General features: G+C 39.8%; 1 protein-coding gene across 7 annotated transcripts in view; it reads left to right on the top strand.

Annotated features, from left to right (window-relative positions):
- The window catches only part of sash1a (SAM and SH3 domain containing 1a), a 233,329-nt gene that overhangs the window by 53,234 nt on the left and 161,383 nt on the right, over positions 1 to 18,712 (top strand). For 4 of the 7 annotated variants that reach the window (XM_044168071.1, XM_044168070.1, XM_044168069.1 and 1 more), the window contains exon 1: positions 16,250 to 17,803. The exons of 2 other annotated variants lie outside the window; for them this stretch is intronic. In XM_044168071.1, the coding sequence (XP_044024006.1) occupies positions 17,300 to 17,803 (504 nt within the window). In that variant the 5' untranslated portion in view covers positions 16,250 to 17,299. Of the gene's footprint in view, positions 1 to 16,249; positions 17,804 to 18,712 lie in introns of those variants that run through there. One more of the 7 variants, XM_044168073.1, reaches the window with a different exon arrangement.

Genomic DNA, 18,712 nt, shown 5'->3' with positions numbered 1-18,712 from the left:
AAATCATAGATGCTCAAAACATTCACTTTTGGGCAACAGAGATCAGCCTTGTTCTCCACTTGGTTGCACCAGTGATCTTATCATAATGGTGTTCTTTGAAATGTTCTCATAAGCCTGAGTGTTGAAGACATTTTCCCAACCTGTGGGAGAGCATGTAATTCCTCAAGTGAAGCCAAAGCATGAAAATCACCAGAACTGCAGGTTTTTACTTAAGTCATGTGTATCTGTCTCTGCTGTCAACACAGTGTGAGTGTGTGCATTTACTCTGTGTTTGGAAAGTATTTCACAATATGGACCTTTCTCACTAACTCAGTTTAGCTTTGTTAGCAAAATAAATCACTAGTTGTAGCATTGATTCTTATAAATTATACAGGGTATGCTACTGGTCGGTTTCGCCAACATTTCCTGTTGTGCACACTATACAGTTACCAAATAACTTATTAAGAAATTTATTTTTTATGCCCTTCTTTTGATTAGTCTCTCCTGATTTGAAATTATAATTCAGCAAACTATACAGGCACTGGAATAGTTTTTTGTGTGGAAGTAAAGTTCAGATCACATGTATCTCTCTCATGATCTGATACTGTAGACCTCCTAAAGGCGATCACATGAACAATTTCTTCCACATACCTCTGAACTTTAAATCAGTCATAACTAGTAGATTTTAGTTCTGTTGACAAGTCAGTATAAATTTCGGTTTCCTGAGCCTTTCTGAACATTCAATAGTATTCCAGCTCGAGCTGCGGCAGACAACTAGATGAAAAGATTGTATCTAGTTGTCATCATCTATCAATAACAAATAGATGCTTCTGCCTCAGCACTTCAAAGAATGAGGGCTCAAACTGATGTGTACAGAAGATGTGGAACAACAGTTGATGAAACAAATAAGCTTATCTCTCCATAACTGTGATGCATTTTCCCACTGGAGATTCCTTTTTCTTCTTTGTGTCATGTTCTGCTTCTCTCCTGTCTCGTCCCATATCCATAACTGAATCTAGGTTACATCACTTCTCGAGATTGTACCAAGCATATTTTTGCTTTGTGTCTTCACTTTCCTTTACTTTAAGATTTTGTCCAAATTGTGATATTAGCTATTATCACAAGAACAACAATCTCAAGTCAAAAGTATGTTAGCTTTCTTGAATAAACTCAGGAACTGTAGCTCTAGAAACTAGTTAGTTTTCTCTTCAGAGAGACTGAGACAGAGTAGGTATTTGGCAGCCATCCTTTGTTGCCTCTGAAACTTCTGAAATTAAAAACTATGTCTTTGTCACTGACAAGTCCTTACAGAGCAAAAAGCCAAACTAAGCCAACAAAGGTCTAAAGAGATGATTATTCATAGAGCTCGTAAGACAGTACGCCTCTGCGTCTGCTTCTTTCCAAAAGAAGCCACTGTGGGATCTGAGTGGGAATCCAAAGATGTTAAGAAACATGGAGCAGCTCCTTCAAACTGTCAGTTGTTCAGCTATGCCTTTGGAGTCTAAACTTTGTTATGGTAATAAAGGAAAGCGGTATATTGCTGCACACCTTCAGAGCAGAAGAATTCTTTTAGTTTACCAACATGGTGTTGTCTTGCATGTTTCCTGTAAATGAAATGTGTTACACCATAAATATTACATTCAAAGGAAAGAGGATTGGGACAAAAACAACCACAGAGGCCTTGAGTCCGATTTCTGCATTCATGGTGAGAATTTTTGTCCCTCTTCTTTTGTTGTAGTTTGTCTTTACCAGACGAGAATCCCCAAGCTGCTCATTAGAAATGGCCTTTTTTCCCACTGGTGTTCTAGCACTCTTAACCCACGGCTGCCATGTTGTTCAAGCAGACCTACCCTCAGCTAACCATCCCAGTGGGGACAGGGAATGAGGACGTGAGAGCCACTCACAGCAGTACCAGACACACCAAAAGCAGCAGGCGCATAAAATAATTAGAAAGTAGAACAATGTGTCTGCTAAATCAATCGAGAAATCAATATCACACAGACGTATTGTGTGGCCTTTGTGGCGGCACAGGTGAGCTTATAACAGAGTGAATATACCTTGATGGTTTGCTCACATATATTTACTTTCTGTTGAAAAAGAGACTTCTTCATCCATCTTGCAATATCGTTAGCACTTCATGATGACTTTGGTATATGTTAGATCTGTCAGTCACCCACAATTTCAAAACATCTTTGTATTACACATCTTTGCTCATTGTATTTCCACTTATTTATAGATATCTTTGTAGGAAGGGATTATTGAAAACAGCCAGTATGGAACACTATAATCTCTAAAAATAAATGAATGAATGCCAAATGTACACAAAACCTGGTTTAGCGCTCTTCTTCTTCTCTCCCTATACTGGAGCTAAATGCTAAATATTCATTTTTATTTTACAGTAAAGCTTTTCATAAATTATTGGCCATATGGGAGTGTGAGTTCATGATCTCTTGTTCTTGCATCTCTGTGTCCGCTTGTGTGTGTGTGTGTGTGTGTGTGTATGTTTATTGTATCCCTGCTTTTACATCTCAAAGATGAAAGAAAACAGACTCTCTTGCTGCTTCCCGAAATCACATCAAAACCTTTCATCTTGCTGTAATTATGATGCATCCATTGAATATAAGTATGTTATTTTTAACGTGTTTTTGGACTAGCCTGTGATCAGAATGATTTGGATTCAAATGAGTTTGGCTATGCTAACACAAGTCTTTTGCAGTCTTTTCAATCAGTGCAGCTGCAAGTTGAAGTGTGCACTCAAAATAGCTCAAATAATGGGACACTATTCATTCAATGTGTCTGACTGATTCTTGAACAGATCTTAAAGATAAACAAGTTTAATGTAGTAATTTAGAAACTGCTAAACTGTCAGGCTGAGGAACCAGATTTGACAGTGCAATGTATTGAATACTCAAGAAATTTTAGCCTATTGTCAATATTTTTTTTCCTCCCTATTTCTCCCTGCAGTTTAAAGGTGCTGCCATTGTATCATTTCAGATGAGCAGCACAAATGGCAATTACAGTAAATGCCAGTAGTATCATTTGCATGTAAATTGCCTTTTTTATTTATCCAATGTCAGTTTTAACGTAACCCCAACCCTAAATTTTGTGTTTGGTTTGTTGCCTATAAGCATGTGCCTCTGTGGGACCAACTGATATGCTGCTTATTTTGAATTTTTTAAACACTGGCTTGTATTAGTAAAGTGGCAATGTATTGTACTTCAACAGGATATTATGAGCTGGGGTCATACAGTGGGGATTATGACTTTGAAGGGCATATCATTGTCTATACTTTATTTATTATCAGTTAATTTATTATCATTTATCTATAGAGGTGAGGAAGTGATTAAAGTCTATGTGTATAAAAATATGACATGGGCTCTAATCTGAAGCTGAGTGTGCCCAGTCCAGACAAATGGACAAAAACTCAGGTGTTTGGACTGTACATCACTCCAGATGATACTGCTTGCAACCTCATCTTAATTGAGACTTACAGTATGTCCGATACAGGTGTGTTTTGACAAATGGCTGTTTGCTACAAGACCAGACATATATAAGCCCCCAGAGGCTATGCAGTTTACTACATGAAGAAACTATGCAATTCACAACATAAGAAAATAGCAGGAGATAATCGGAGGAAATCAAAGAGAGAAAATATTAGAATTAAAGATATATAGATATAATACCAAAAGAAGTGAAATCCAGAACAAATCAACATATGTTCAAGACATATTGGTTCTCTACTATTGCTCATTCATAGAGAGTACTCTAACCTTCTGTTTTATTGCCTGATGCTTTTCAATGTGTGTAAGTAATAAAACAAACTGCGTAAGACAGTTGATATGTAACAAAATGGTATGATGTTGCTCTGAGTCCTGAATGATAAGGAAAGGACAGGCAATTCTTAGTGAGGACTTAGTAGCACTTTCTTCTTAGTAAATACTGCATTTTTGTCAGACTGATGGCAAATTTTACCGTCTTTTCAAACTAACTGTGCCTGTAATTTTTCATACCCACCAGCATGGTGGGCACAAAAAACAAAGTGTGAAATAGAGCAGAGTATGGGTGGGTGTGTGTGGAGGTTGCACTTAATTGTTGTTATTTTAGGCTGAGCCATTTTCCATTTTTCTGTAATGCGGCGTGTCTGTTGTGTGTGTTGTTATTGCATTGTTGGTTATTAGTTTAATTTACCCATAATGTTAGTCACACAGTTGCTGTTTCTATTATTACATTATTGTGTTTGTCTGACAATTGCATTAGACATAGAATGAATTGGACAATGAAAGGACAATAAAGTAAATAGTAACTTATTAATTATTTGTGCTAAAGCAGGTGCCAACGTCATCTAAAGGCATTAATTAAACCTTTATGAAACATACAGACATTATAAAACTTAAACAGATTTCCTTTGCCTGGACAATTTTAATATTCTTGGAATACCAATACATGTATTTGCAGTTAGCATTAAGCACATTCCTCTAAATCTGCCCTCACGAGACAAGGATTTTCTCCTGTGTGACTCTGCATATTTTAGCCACCTCCACATAAAGCCAGTTATTTGCTGTAAATAGCTGGCCCTATCCTAGGAATGGTTTATGGCATGTGACAGTGGGAATGACTGCTGTACAGTCTACTAATAGTCTGCTCTTCAATCTGTGTTCCTACAAAATGTGTTCTTGTCCTTTCTTTGCTTTTCAAAACATTAGAATAAAAGAGAATATTCAGTAAAAACCCATAGCTACTATAAGTATATATCACTATATTCGTCATTCCACATTTGAAGTAATGGTTTTTATCACATTTACTCAACTTCAATCTGTTGAAATGCTTGGGGGATATGTCCTGTAAAGCAAAAGATGTTATATACTAGAATGAATCAAAATATGAAATAAAACTTATGGCGTTATTATTAAATAATGACATCAGTTACAAATCCATGACATCCATATAAATCAGCGTTTTTCCCCCCATTTAGAGGAATGTTTCATTGTTTAATTTTCACAAGCTATCTTTAATATGCTAATCATTTCATCAATTGCTACAAGGACTTTAAATGCTACTATATAGATTAAAATAGTACAGGTGAGTCTTCTGTTTCTTCTATGGTTTCCATTTCCTGCTCTGGTTTCCTGTGTATGTTTGTAAACACAATCACAGCACTCCCCAAACTTACATGGATGTAACACTGCAGCATTGAAAAATCCCTGTGAAGACAATATATGTAGGCTAACAAGTGAACCATGACAGAGAAACAAAGCTTTGTGCAGGATCTATGCTGAGTCATGACATGAACATGAAGTAAATGACTCACCTGTTTTGCTCTGAAAAGTATTTGAAAGTGCTGGTTTTTAATGGCTCACATTTTATTCTGCTCTGCCCACATCCACACTGGATTTACCATTAAAATATTTCATGCATTGGTTGTAATTGTACCAAAGATCACAGCTTCCCATCAGTGCATAACAAGCCACCAACGCTTGCACTCAGCATGCTGCAACTCACAAACCCTGAAGTTTTTAACAGCCCCTTACAAAACACAGCCAGCCATTTCACACAAACACAGCTGTAGGAGCAAAAGAAGCAATCCCAGCAGGTAGATAGCTTGACATGAAACAGGCGTTGGGGATGTGCAGTGCTCTAGGCAATGTTACAGCATCTGGAATAGGACCATGACTTTTTTTAAAGCAAAGGGAGAAACGCGACAATGCAGAGAGGCAGAGGAGTATGAAATTGTTTGTGTGAAAACATTTCCTAATACTCCTGACAAGAAAATGAGTTTTCTTATCTGGCATGTGGAATGTGTTGCCCTCAGCAAGTGACCTTGTTTTTGCTTAAGATGTTCAGTGTACTGTATGGACTTAAAGCAAATTAATTTGGAGCTCTTCAACATTGTGTCCTTCTTTGAGAGGAGAAATTGTGCTCACAGTCGAAGCCATTTTTAACTTGAAGATAACTTGAAATATTAACAGCTTTGCCTCTACAAAGGACGACACAATAGTTACTGTTTGACTGTAACCACAATGAATATCTGCACAGCAATCAGAACACAAACTCGAGACCCTTATATAAATGCATGTGACACTCCCTGCAGCAAAGCATTTGTTCATGCATTTAAATAGGAGTATTATTATAATGATGGATATGTTCTACTTATAGATTCTGCTATTCTGCCAGTCTGTTAACTCTTCCACATGCCATTGAACATTAGTCTGTAATTGGTTTGAGGGTGTTGAGGGCCCCGAAGAGAAAATGTGATCAAACATTTGACTCCTTGCTGCTCAATCTCTAACTCACGCAGGCACTTTTACAGATAAACCATTACAGATGGCAAGATGTGGAAATTTCACATTATGGTATAGTATAGTCTGCTCACAAAACAGTGTTTTCTCTTTGCTCTAGGGATGGCAGTATTGGATAGCCCACTGCTTTGGTCTAGACTGAAATATCTCAGCAACTATTGGATGGACTACCATGACATTTTTTACAGACATCCATGTTCCCAAGGGGAAGAATCCTAATGACTTTGGTAAAACTTTATTGCTAATTAGTAAATGTTAGCATGCTAACACACAGAACTAAAATGGTGAACATGGTAAGCATTATACCTACTAAATATGAGCATGTTTGCATTGTCATTGTGAGCATGTTAGCATGCTGATATTAGCATAAAATTCAAGCACCGCTTATCCTAAGAACAGCCTCACAGTACTACTAGCATGGTTGTAGACTCTTAGTGTTGATAACAAATTTTTCAAAGAGTAAACTGAGCTGTTTAGGAGACTGTCATGTTGGGCAATTGACCTAAAAAAACTACAAGATCATACATGTGTCAATGATACAGGCTAACACAGCATATGAAGAAGCATTCCATTAATCAGGAGCATAACTAGGATTTTCCTGGAAGAATATTTTTAGAATTAAAATGAACTTAGTCTTGTACTGCCTCACTGTAGCAGTATGTCCTGAAATTGCAACCAAACTTCACCTCACTAGCAACAACACTAACATTGGTTCAGGCAGGACCAATGAGGCTTACACGCCACCACAGCTGATTATCAGCTGACAGACACTGATTACCTTGAGAAAAGGCAGTCTGTTTATTCTGTCAACTCCTTCTGTCATTCATCCCTCAGCCATACCCTGATGTTCACTGTGCCGCTTTTTTCACCCAGAACCAGGCCCTTCTCTGGCCTGGTTCTTTACTAATAAGTTTACTGGTTATGGTATCTTTCTGTGGGCTTGTCTCTTAAAATTCTATATTTCATATCTCAGTGATATGCCAGTGATCTGTCAGTGTCTGTTGCCCAACAGGCCAATTTCCAATAAGCCCAAAGTGTGTTCCATTAAATAAAAGTACCTCAGATGCAGCTTCTGATCTGCCCAAACAAGCTTCTGACATCCAACAGAGAACAGTGTCTTACTGAGATCAAACAGCGTCTGTCAGACTTTACACCAAAGCCAGACCTCGATGGACCAGTATAAAAATCTGCAGTTTGAGGCTAAGAGTGTGTGTATGTGTGTGTGGGAGTGCATGAGCCTTTCATGCGTGCAGGCTGTAAGGTGAGACTTTCAGGTCCCAGGGTTCCTGTGCAGTACATCAAATGTAGTAGAGCTCTTTCTTTGTTTAATTGTGCAGCATGTTTGAAGGAGCTCACTTGAGCAGAAAATTGAATATAAAACACTTAAGTCATCAGACTCATACATTATCTTGAGAGCAGAGGGGGGTTGGCAATAGGGTGGCTTCTGCAGAGATGAGTAGGAGATTATAGCAGAAGTTCTTTGAAGGATGTTGTTGTGGTATCTTCATCAGACAAAAACAGTTTTATACTTGCTTATGCTAAATCATTCTGGTGTGCGCCCTGAAAAATAGAACACCACTTTCCCCCCTACTGGGTCTAATAAATATGCTCATCAGAATACTCACTATTGAAAAGAGTTTCCTTACATCTAACCAACATCTCTCATACGCAATCATAACATCTCACATTACCTCCACACTGTGAGCTTTATATACATGGTATTTAGCTTCATCTCAAATCCAGCCGTCCTTTTCTTGCATGCAGTTTCCTGTAGATTCAATATTTTCTTCTTCCTCTGGAGATTAAAGCAAACTTTCCTCAACAGTGCCAGAACTTTTCCCCAGTAATGTATTCCAAAAGGGCTCATCTACAATTTCAATGAAGTCCTGCTCTGAATTATTTGAGAAAGGAAATCTTTCAGGTCAGCTAAAGTACAGTAGAATAAATCTCATTAGTGAAGTCTTTCATTTGCAGTTTTTACAAAAGTAGCGGGGGAGATACTGGTTAGGGACTCTATGTCAATATATTTAGAAATCAACTACATAGAAGTAATTTGCAGATGATGTCTCTTCTATTGGTCATTACAGAATTTCATTGGTTGTGTGGACCCAGGAAATGGCTCAATGGCAGTGTATCTGAGAGTCTTCTCCACAGATGTGGGGTCAGTATTAGGACAAAATAATCAGAACACCTTCCAGTGTAATACAGTCCAATACAACAACACCACACACTCCAAATAGGAGTGATGAATCATCACCTTTCTGACACCTTCTCAAGAAAAACTGAAGATTATAAGCTTCACAAAAATTATGTTGAAAGGTGTTGATTATATTGCGTCCATCGCTCCTATATTTGTATGTATTTTAATAAACATTATTTGTACATCAGTTTTTAAATCAAATTCCCTGTATAAGAAAAGAAAAATATAAAACGCAAAGTCAAAGTCTGTGCTATTGACAATGATAATATGGGAAACTTTGAACTTGACATTGGAAGAGGGACTCTTCATGCTCAAGAGATGTCGTAATCTCATAGTGATTGTTTTCCTCTTTGAAATGGCCTCATATTTCTTTCTTGAGCATTTGTGTTGTTGTTGTTTTTTTTGTTTTAATATGAAGTAAAATGTTAGCAGTGTACCATAACAGATGAGGTGAGGCAAAGCTCATAGTCAGACATCGAATCTGATTGTGTAATGTGCTTGTTGGGAAATCATTTGGGTTATGAAGGAATCCTCATCCACAGACATCATTGTCACCCATAATGACCCCTAATAAAAAATGGCCGTTTATTCTTTCCATCTGTCTTCTCTGTGGCACTGCAGAGATGAATACAGCCATCGAACCTTTTGTTCGATAACCCATTAACTTTACCTCGTCTTTCATTTTGCTTTTTGTGTGTCATGGACCTGTGCAGTAAAGTAAGGTTCATATATTCTAAGATGGTAGTGATTTCATTAAATTTTAATTATTAAATAATTTTAATTATGCACATTCTCAGAATTTTCCCTTGTCCTGTATGGAGTGTTGTTTCCACCAGTACATCATACAATTAGTTACATGGACCCTGAGGACCTGGTGGATAGGTGAAATGCTCAGAGCCCTATTCATTAATATAACATGTTAACAAACCTGGGCTCGCAGCCATCATCGTCCCATCCATTTGAGACTAGATTTATTGCAGTGAGACTCTGTGGCCGCTGTGTCTAATTGCTCTTTTGTCTTCAGTCCTCCTGAGGTACAGACACTGGGTATGGGTGGACCTGCAGCTTAGTTACAAATCCTCTATTTTATGCGTGGTGTCTTCTCTCAGCTCCAAACACCAAAAATTCAAGTGGAAACACTGTATGAACTTTACATTTCTCTGTTTTATTTCAATTATAAAAAAACTTTTCCAAAGTCCAGATTCAGTTCAGGTTTTTTTTTTCATCATTTTTGTTTGAGTAAAAAAAAAAAAAAAATCATTTTAACATTTATAATATAGTGAGTCTGTTGGGGTGGTTCTGCTCTATCTGTCTGTCTGTCAGCCAAGAAATAGTTATATATACATACAGGTATATAATATATAATCCTTTTTATAAAGAAACATTAGTTGTTTTCATTTAGTGAAATCAATCATTATCAGATGGTTTCTGTTGGTTATTTCATAGATATCTAATTTTTAGGGGGAAAAACACAGCTTCACATATCTACATAATGATTCATTCATTTTCAATCACCTTGTTTTAATTAAGAAGGAAAACGAGGTCTGTGAAAAAAGAGCTAATCTTTATTAATTGGGCTTTCTCCACCAGTGCTTTGCTGAGGGGATTGTTATAAAACATTCTCTGAAGTCACATGATGGTTCATTTATCATCAGCTGGAAACCTTCCCTTTAGCGCATAGACCTCCACGCACGCACGCACGCACGCACGCAAGGGACTGCCATACTGAAATCAGTTCGCAAGTCTTTTTTCTTGCTGTGGTCCATCTCTCTCAATCGCCTTGTCTTTTATTGTCTCTCAGGATTTGATTACATGTTTGGTGAAATTCATCTGTCATCTGCAATGAAACAATCTCCTGAATGTTCAGTTCAGCAGCCATCTCTCAGCTAGCTGCCCAGTTTGGTAGTTAAACCTTATACCTCTGGGTGCCATTGTGCTCTGAGGTTAGTCGTAGATCACGAGGTGATGTGGCTGGCTGTGATTGCCTTTAGTGAATATCTCCTGTCAGAGATCCTCAAGCCTGTCTCTTGCCAGACCCTAACCCCTCTATATTATCCTTATATCTGTAATTGAAGGCGGCTAAGGAGAGGAGAGGAGGCATTCCCATTGTATTAGCGGGTTCTCACAGACAGACTAACTAATTTGCAGCTCTTTATCTCCAACCTTACATCAACAAGTGTGTAAGGGGTTTCTGTGCGCGTGTGTGTGTGTGTGTGCGCGTGTGTGTGTGAGTGAGAGAGGAGAGGGATAGAAAGGGGAAGAGGGTGTGAATATTATAAATGTCAGAGCATCAAAGCAAATATTTTTGTTCATATACCACTGTATTTTTAATTAGTCTGAACCATAAACAACTGCATTTGACTGTCCGTGTGAAAATGCTTGCCAAGGTTTCAGCACAAGTACCCAAATGTGAAAGAAAAAAATGGCACACATTTACGCATTATATCACTACTCACAGTTGCATGTCTCAAATTGCCAGTGGCCAAAAAATTGCATATATACATAATCCACTTATACTGCTGTGCTTGCTCGGTGCATGGCCGTCCATACTAATTACATGGACTCTGGTTCACCATGATGGCATATCAGTGCAGCTGACTAAGAATTAAGTGGCAGTTCCTGTGGGCATGTCGATGCCCTTTGAGCCACCAAATCTCTCCTACAACTACCTCTGCTGCTGCAAACTCAGGTCACAGGTCAGCTGGGTCTTATTAAAGTACTGCCAAAGGCAATAACAGGAGTCATATTGCCTGATAATTCTCTCTTTGGTAAAGCCTGGGTTTCCATGATAACAGCTTAAGACTACAAAGCAGCAGCTTGGTTTCTTAGGTTACTTGGTTTGTGGGAATTGTGGGATTTTGGCATTTTTCTGTTTTGCTGTGACTTCTGTTTTTAACACAGTTCAACACATAGAAGCTCAGTGCAAGCGCATATTGTTTGAAGAGTCTGACCCATTTAAAGAAAATTAATTTATTACCTGTTATGAAAGCAGCTTCTCTGTGTTTGCCTAAATGTTTTCAGCTCATTAGCCTGCCATGTGAGTTTTTAATTCTCGGCACAATAAATACAATTAATTTTAACTGCTGGTTTGTACCAGGAGTGGTTTTAATTAGCACTGTCTTTATTGTAGTGGGTCTCTGCACTTGCACTGCACAAACTTCATCTCTTTTATGTGCCTCCTGTTTTGTTCCTTGGGAAAGGCTTTCAGCTATTAATGTATACTGCCAGTTTATAATCAGGTTGTGAGGGGATAAAACAGGATGCCAAAGACTTTCTGTACTGTGCAGAGTCAATAAGAAAAGACAAACATCTGTATCACTGTTCTGCTGATTTTTTTTTTCTGTTTCAAATATTCATGGCTGCAGGGCTCCTTCCAGTCCTGTTCTGGAGCTGAAAACGCAGTGTGGTCCAAGTTGCCGCAGTAGAGGTTGATTTGAAAAGAAATCAGCACTCCATCAGTCTGTGTTACACTGAAGGTAATCACCACTACTGTCTGATCGGAGATCCGTCCATCACCACCCGCAGCTCTTATTGAACCAGACCCCAGGAGTAGTTGAGAAGTTAGCTCCAACTGCAACTCAAGTAGTTTTTTTTTTATGGCTCCTGTGGGAATGCTAACAGACAACTGACCTGTTGCCTTTACTGACTCAGATTCTGATTCTGCCTGATGATTGACAGGTGTCTGTGGCTGATATACTTAGACATGCAATCCTTGCATTAACCCCGAGCTACTACTCTCCTCCTCCCTGTGGGTTTGGGGATGTTTAGGTTGATATTGTGCTGTCAACGGAGTGGCAGCTGGTCCTGACGTGCTTGCTTCACCTCTGGTCTCTGGAGGTTGCAGCCAAGCCAGCTGATTATAATTAAAAGTGCATAAAGACAGATCAAGCTCTTTCCTTCTCTCTCCATTGAAGATGCCTGAAAAAGAATCCACTAGATGCCCTGAACCACCAATCTGCAGGGAGAGCTCCTTCATTTTAAAGCCTGCGAACTAAGCCAACTAAGAAGTTGTTCAGTTTTTGTCCTTAATTGCATCCCCAGACAATACACAATGTGGATTTAGCACTGAATTCAGTCAGGTTCACCACAAAACGACTCATCATAATAATTGCTTTTTTTCCTACTCTCCAATTTGTTCTTGTGTTTTCACAGAATTTGTTTTCAGCGTAATCATGAGAAAGTTGTGTTATCCAGGAACATTGGAATACTACCTGTTATTCTTGATGAAACCAAATGTGATATCCAGTAATCACAGGCAATCATCAGCTCACTCCCGGATTGTTTCCTCTAGCCTTGGCTGTTCCTGAAGAATCATCTCCAGCCAACCCATAAATTGGAAAGAGAGGGTTAGATTTTGAAGATTTTGACAAGGCAAAACCAATAATACATCTGCTCCTATTGCATTTAAAATTATTATTATTGTTGCTATTTACAGTTTTATACACACTCATTTCATTTTTACATCCTACGTTTGTAGTTAATTGTGCTTTGGCAACATAAAAAATTGGAAATAAATCTATCTCAGGACCACATTCAATTCAAAGCATGACCTGTGATTTGTGTTTTCTATATCCACCTTGGCTGTGTTGCTGGCAGAAGAGTCTACATATCTATCAGGGGCTGACAGATAGCCACCCGCGAAAGCCTCGACCTAGAAACCAACATCCATGACCTTCATGGTGCCTCTGCATCTAGGTGGACAGAAGCCATTCTCTGCTTCAAAGGATTTTAAAATTGAGGTCTTGAAAGGTGCAACCTAGACGTCTGAAGCCAAAGAGACCCTAAAATTTCACCCAACAAAAATCCCTACCTTCAAATACGCAAGTCTTTCCCTTTCAGAGAGAAGCAGAAACACACAGTGTAGAATATTAGCATAGAGAAAGCTTGGCTGTCAGCAGAGCTGCTATTGTCTGTCTGGCTGTCTATCTCCTCTCACCTTCCAGCTGTGTCTACTGGAGCTTTTCTTCCCTCAACCTGCTGCAGTCACACTCTTTCAATCAACACAGTCAAAGCAGCCTATACATATTTACCAGATCCAATGCTAATGTGCACTCTCACTGCCACATATTCATATTTACCAGCGCTAATACTCTGGGCTGCCTATTTCAGATTTTATTAAGGGATGGTTATTGAGGTGTTATGGATGTGGCAGCAGTCCTTTGGCTCCAGGGCAATACTGCTGCACTCAATGGGAAGAGCAATGGGTCTATTGCTTGAAATGGGCATAGACTGCCTTTTTTATGTCACTACAAAGCAATGCTACAGTACTAACTCTAAGGCAATATCAACACACATGATCGTGCACTTAAATGAAGTTGTTCTACTGAATTGAAAATCCATCATATGTATAAAGCTACATAATCCAGTATGTTAGTACTGAAACAATTTGTCAAATAATGAATAATCATTTAAGTCAAACATGTTTTGGTTTGAGCTTTTCAAATATGAAATGTTGCTGCTTTTCCACTATTTATTTTATATAATTTCAAATTGAATATTTTTTTGTTTTGGACTGTTAGTGGTACAAAAAAGAGATTTCACTTTGGGTTCTCTTAAGAGCTGATGGGCATTTTTCATTATTTTCTGACATTTTACACGCTAAACCAGTGGTTCCCAGTGGGTTCACAAGATAGGTTTCGCAAGATGATTAAGAGGAAAGGAAAGCTGAAAAACATATTTCTTCTTCACAAAGTTATGTTTATGTTTTGGGACTTTCATCTGATCTTTCCTTTTTTTCCCCCGTATGAATTACTGGATAATTTTCGTTCTTCAGGACTCTTCAAAATTACTCAAATAAAGCAAGAAAAATCACTCTTTGGTTGAAATGGTCACAACTGGCAGACATCTGCGAAACAAGAGGTTGCAAATAGACATTGCCTAAGGGATCACAGGCTAAAGAGGTTGGAACCACTGCACTAAACTATTGTCTACTCTAATGTATTTGTTATTGTTCGTTTTATCTGAGAAACCAGCATATATACTGTCATCAAAGTTCAGGCACACCTGCAGTGCAGTAAATACAATGTGTATTTTTCAGGAAAGACGTGATTCAGATGATTGCTTTACAAATAAAACAGTCCTGTGTATTTCCATACAGCCAGCGATACACTTGTTAGGTTGCCACCCTTGCCTCTCTCTGCACCCGCTGGTCGCTCTCCATGGCCTGGGGCAGCAGAGTGGAAACACAGCAATCCTGTCACTGTCAGTATGCTCTCTGAGTCCACCCACCGTACAGAGCAGCAGTCTCCTTGTTCCATCTGTCACTCTACTCCCGTAATCCCCTGCTTCTGTAACCGATCTAATGACATGTCTTTGCCCAGAACAATGGTAAGGGCAGAGCTGTGTGAGTTTTAATCCTATATACGAGAGCTGAGGGGGAAAAAACTATAATAGGTTTGTGTTGAGAGTAATACCACTGTGTTTTAAACTTGTGCTAATCGTCAAGGTTTTCCCTCACCTTTACATTATTCCTGGTTAGTCTGCAGACATTCTTCATAATTTGAGACATCAGAGTTTATTTTCTTGCTGACATACTCTGGTATTGTCAAAATGTCACTTTTTTATTGTTTCCATATGATGGTATTGTGCACATTGTTATGAAGGTCACGCTGTGTGTCAGCTGTACAAACAAACATGAAATGCTACAGTATAAACAGATACTTTTGGTTTATTTGTTTGTAAAATAGCTGAATATTCATTATAGATTCTAATGTCAGTAAGTATTTGTAAGCTCTAAAGCAGTGGTTCTCAAACTGGGGCGCGGTTCCCCTGGGGGGGCGTAGAACCACTGCAGGGGGGTGTGGATGTTGAGCAGACCTAAAGTTGCATGAATATGATTCATGTGGTGACATAAACAAACAAAAGTGCTCTGATGCTAGCAAGGCTATTTTGCTAACCTGAATCTTTTGTTTACTTCAATCGCCAGTATTGTTAATGATTGATAAAAATTAAATCCACTTTTGCAGGGGTGGTGGGGCATGAACGTTTTTCGGCTTCTTCACATTTAACCCCTATTGCTCTTGTCAGTCAAACCACTTTATATGAGTGTTTACAAAGGATGAGGGACAATAGAGCATTTCTGGGTAATTACAATGACAGCTGCAGACAGGTAAATCACAAGAAATGTCAACCAACTCAAGTCTGATTGGACTGGGTACATGATGAAGGATCTACACTGGCACACACCTCTTCCTCTAACATTCTGACATGCATTTTTGGCATGTTGATGCGGCTTCTCCAAAAGGAGGCTGTTTGATACGCCTCCCCACTCTTCCCCGGCCGGTGTGTTTGTTCTCTAGCCCTGCCGCATGTCATAATGGGCCGAGGCAAATCACTTCCAGCCAAGAGCTGAGATGGTGATGGTATCAAACTGACCCCTAACAAGCTGTCAGCTCACATTTGATAAAGCATGCATCAACATAGGCCAGCTTGGCATCCATTTGGACAGAGCAGACAGGTCTTACTCAAGCAGTGTTATTCCCTTAGTTCTCTCTCTCTCTCTGTTTTCTCAGATGATGATGGCATCCAGTGGTGCAATTTGATACAGACAGTTGGACTCCACTTGCTCTTCAGTGTTGTAAAGTCAAAAAGAAACTGCATGAAATGTCTGATCATATAGATAATAGATAGATGAGGGGAGGGATGGATGAGTAGTACCTCAGTTTCTCCTATTACATCAGCTCCAGTGCTGCGAAATCTTCAGTTCCCCAGTTACCACATAGAGGGAGCTCATGCGTGTTGAGAGACCAAACCGTGGAAATGCTGAATGAGTTAGTGAGAGAGTGTGTATGTGCGAGCAAGCAAGAGGGGGAGAGAGAAGTGCGGTAGACGAAATCACATCGTAGGAGAAAGAAAATGTGACAAAAAACAAAAGGCAGCATAGTCATTTGAACTGTGCGACAGGTTTAACATAAACTTTCCTGTCGCACCAACTTTGGCCAAGTCGGTGGGAACCTGGTGACCCACTGTACGCCCCGAAGCGGCTTGACAAGTTGGCAGAGGGAAAAAAAGGACTCGCATCACTATTTTTAAATGGGTACAGTGAGATTTGGGGGGCGTGGACGGTAGAGGAGCAGCAGTGAGCATGTTTGCTCTTGGCTGCAGTTCCAGTGTGGTGATGTGCCGGCTGGAAGAACTGGACTACGCGTAGTCTGAGCAGTTGGACGCGGAACCGTGCATTTGCCGTCAATCGTCGGCAGCAGACTTTGTCATTTTAAGATCGTTTGCAGTGTTTGGATTTATTTCTTCAACCCTCTGCAGTTTGGCGATACAAACGACTTAAATAAGGAGCATAAGCCGTGAAAACGTTGTTTTTAAGACGCAGCAGTGTGCGTAACGGACGAAATCTAGTCGAGCAGCTATTTGAATAACAATAGTTTGAGGCAACTGCTTATTTGTTTAAGAAAGCCTAATTATTGGAACTGACTGCGCATGGTAAGTCACCGTGGGCGAGAACAAATGATGTTAAAATGACATTTGGGATTTGAAAGCTGTGTCAAGTGAAACTGAAGTGATCTTCATTTGTAAATATTGACAGGTGTTACAGTCCTACTGACTGTCAGGCTGAGCCTTTAATTCACTCACGGCACTGTTCTTATGTCTTAAAAGACTGCGGACTCATTTGGTTGGGGATGGTAACCAAACATTTGGTATGGATAATCCAAAAATTGTTTAATCCAGTTGTCTTTATTTCCCTAATACTCGGTGAAAGCGCACATTGTTATCAACGGCCTTTTATAATGCGTTTGAAACGCCGAATGGGAAAGTAACTATCACTTTAGTGTCTTCTTCCCTCCGAGTTGTAGCCAATCTGGCAACAGCCAAAATGACAAGCAACGGACCTGTCATCGTCTACGAGTGGCTCAAGACCCTCCAGCTTGCCCAGTATGTCGAGTCTTTTGTGGATAATGGATATGACGATCTGGAGGTTTGCAAACAAATAGGAGACCCCGACCTGGATGCCATCGGCGTCTATATCCCTCATCACAGGCAGAGGATTCACGACGCAGTGAGGAGGCTAAAAGAGGAAGCCCAAGAGACGGCCAGTGGACTGTACTTCACCCTGGAGCCGATGCCACCCGCATCAGAGATTTATACCAGTCACATGGTGGACCAGTATGAGTCCAAACTGCGGGGATCCAAGTCTTGGACCGAGCCCAACAGTGACCGGTTTGGGCGCAACGGTGGGTACATGGGCGCGCAGAGGAACCTGACGCTGGGCAACAGGAGGGAGCTGGTGATTTATCCCAAGCTGAAGCTGAAGATCATGATCAGGGATAAGCTCATCAGAGATGGCATCAACCTCGCCAAGCCGCCCTATTCTAATAAGGTAAGAGGAACCGGGATAGATACAGGTCATGACAGTAATGTGGCACAAAAGGGACCATCACCTGCCCAGTCTGCATGACAAACAATGGATGAAAGCACTCTACACAGTGCATCATGTTTAATACTCATAGCCTACACTGCAAAATGATCCCACTTAACAAGTCTGATATCCAATTTGAAAATACATAAGCATACATCCTCACTAAACTTTTGTTTTTTTATTGTAAAAAAAGATTAGGTATATAAGTATTCCACTGTCATTATAAGGTGAGAAAATGACTCCTGATTTAAGAAATAGTTTAAACGGGTTGGTTTCCAAAACAATAGCCAGACAAATCTCTCACATTGGGAAAAATATAGTTTTTCAGATTAAACATAGATTGAATGATTTGCAGGGGTGGTTGTTTTTGCAGTGTGCCAGAGGTGTTTATATGGCACAAAAGGGGCTGTCACCTGCTCTGCATCATCCATCATTTGGTTGAAAGCCCACTGTCAGTCAGTCAGAGCACATCTTGTTTAAAGGGCATATTTCACTAAGAAGCTGAGCCATAGGTAAATGCCAGTGTGATGCCTTAACATTTTCTGCCCTGCTGCACTTTGCAGAAGTGTGAGTGGTTGCTGTCACGGTGAATGATGGGAATGAAGTTGCTGCAGATCAATAAGCAGAGAGCGGAGAGGAGATCCTGAGGAGCTTTCACCCTGTCTGTGATTTCCTGCAGGGGGAAAAGATTTACACTGATTATTAATCTACTCTGACCTCACCTGTCCAGTGACTTGCCTCAGCATTCAGTGTGGGTGGATCAACCAGGCCCACCAGCATATAAGCCCTGGCTCTTTGCTGTGATGAATGGGCAATGGGCTGTCGATGGCAGAGGCAGTAAATGAAGAGCGCCCAGCTGGGCAGGCTATT

This window comes from Siniperca chuatsi, linkage group LG16 (genome assembly GCF_020085105.1).
Source record: "Siniperca chuatsi isolate FFG_IHB_CAS linkage group LG16, ASM2008510v1, whole genome shotgun sequence".
Classification (NCBI taxonomy): domain Eukaryota; kingdom Metazoa; phylum Chordata; class Actinopteri; order Centrarchiformes; family Sinipercidae; genus Siniperca; species Siniperca chuatsi.
The sequence above is the reverse complement of the archived record's forward strand: the minus strand, read 5'-3'. Positions and strand labels throughout refer to the sequence as shown.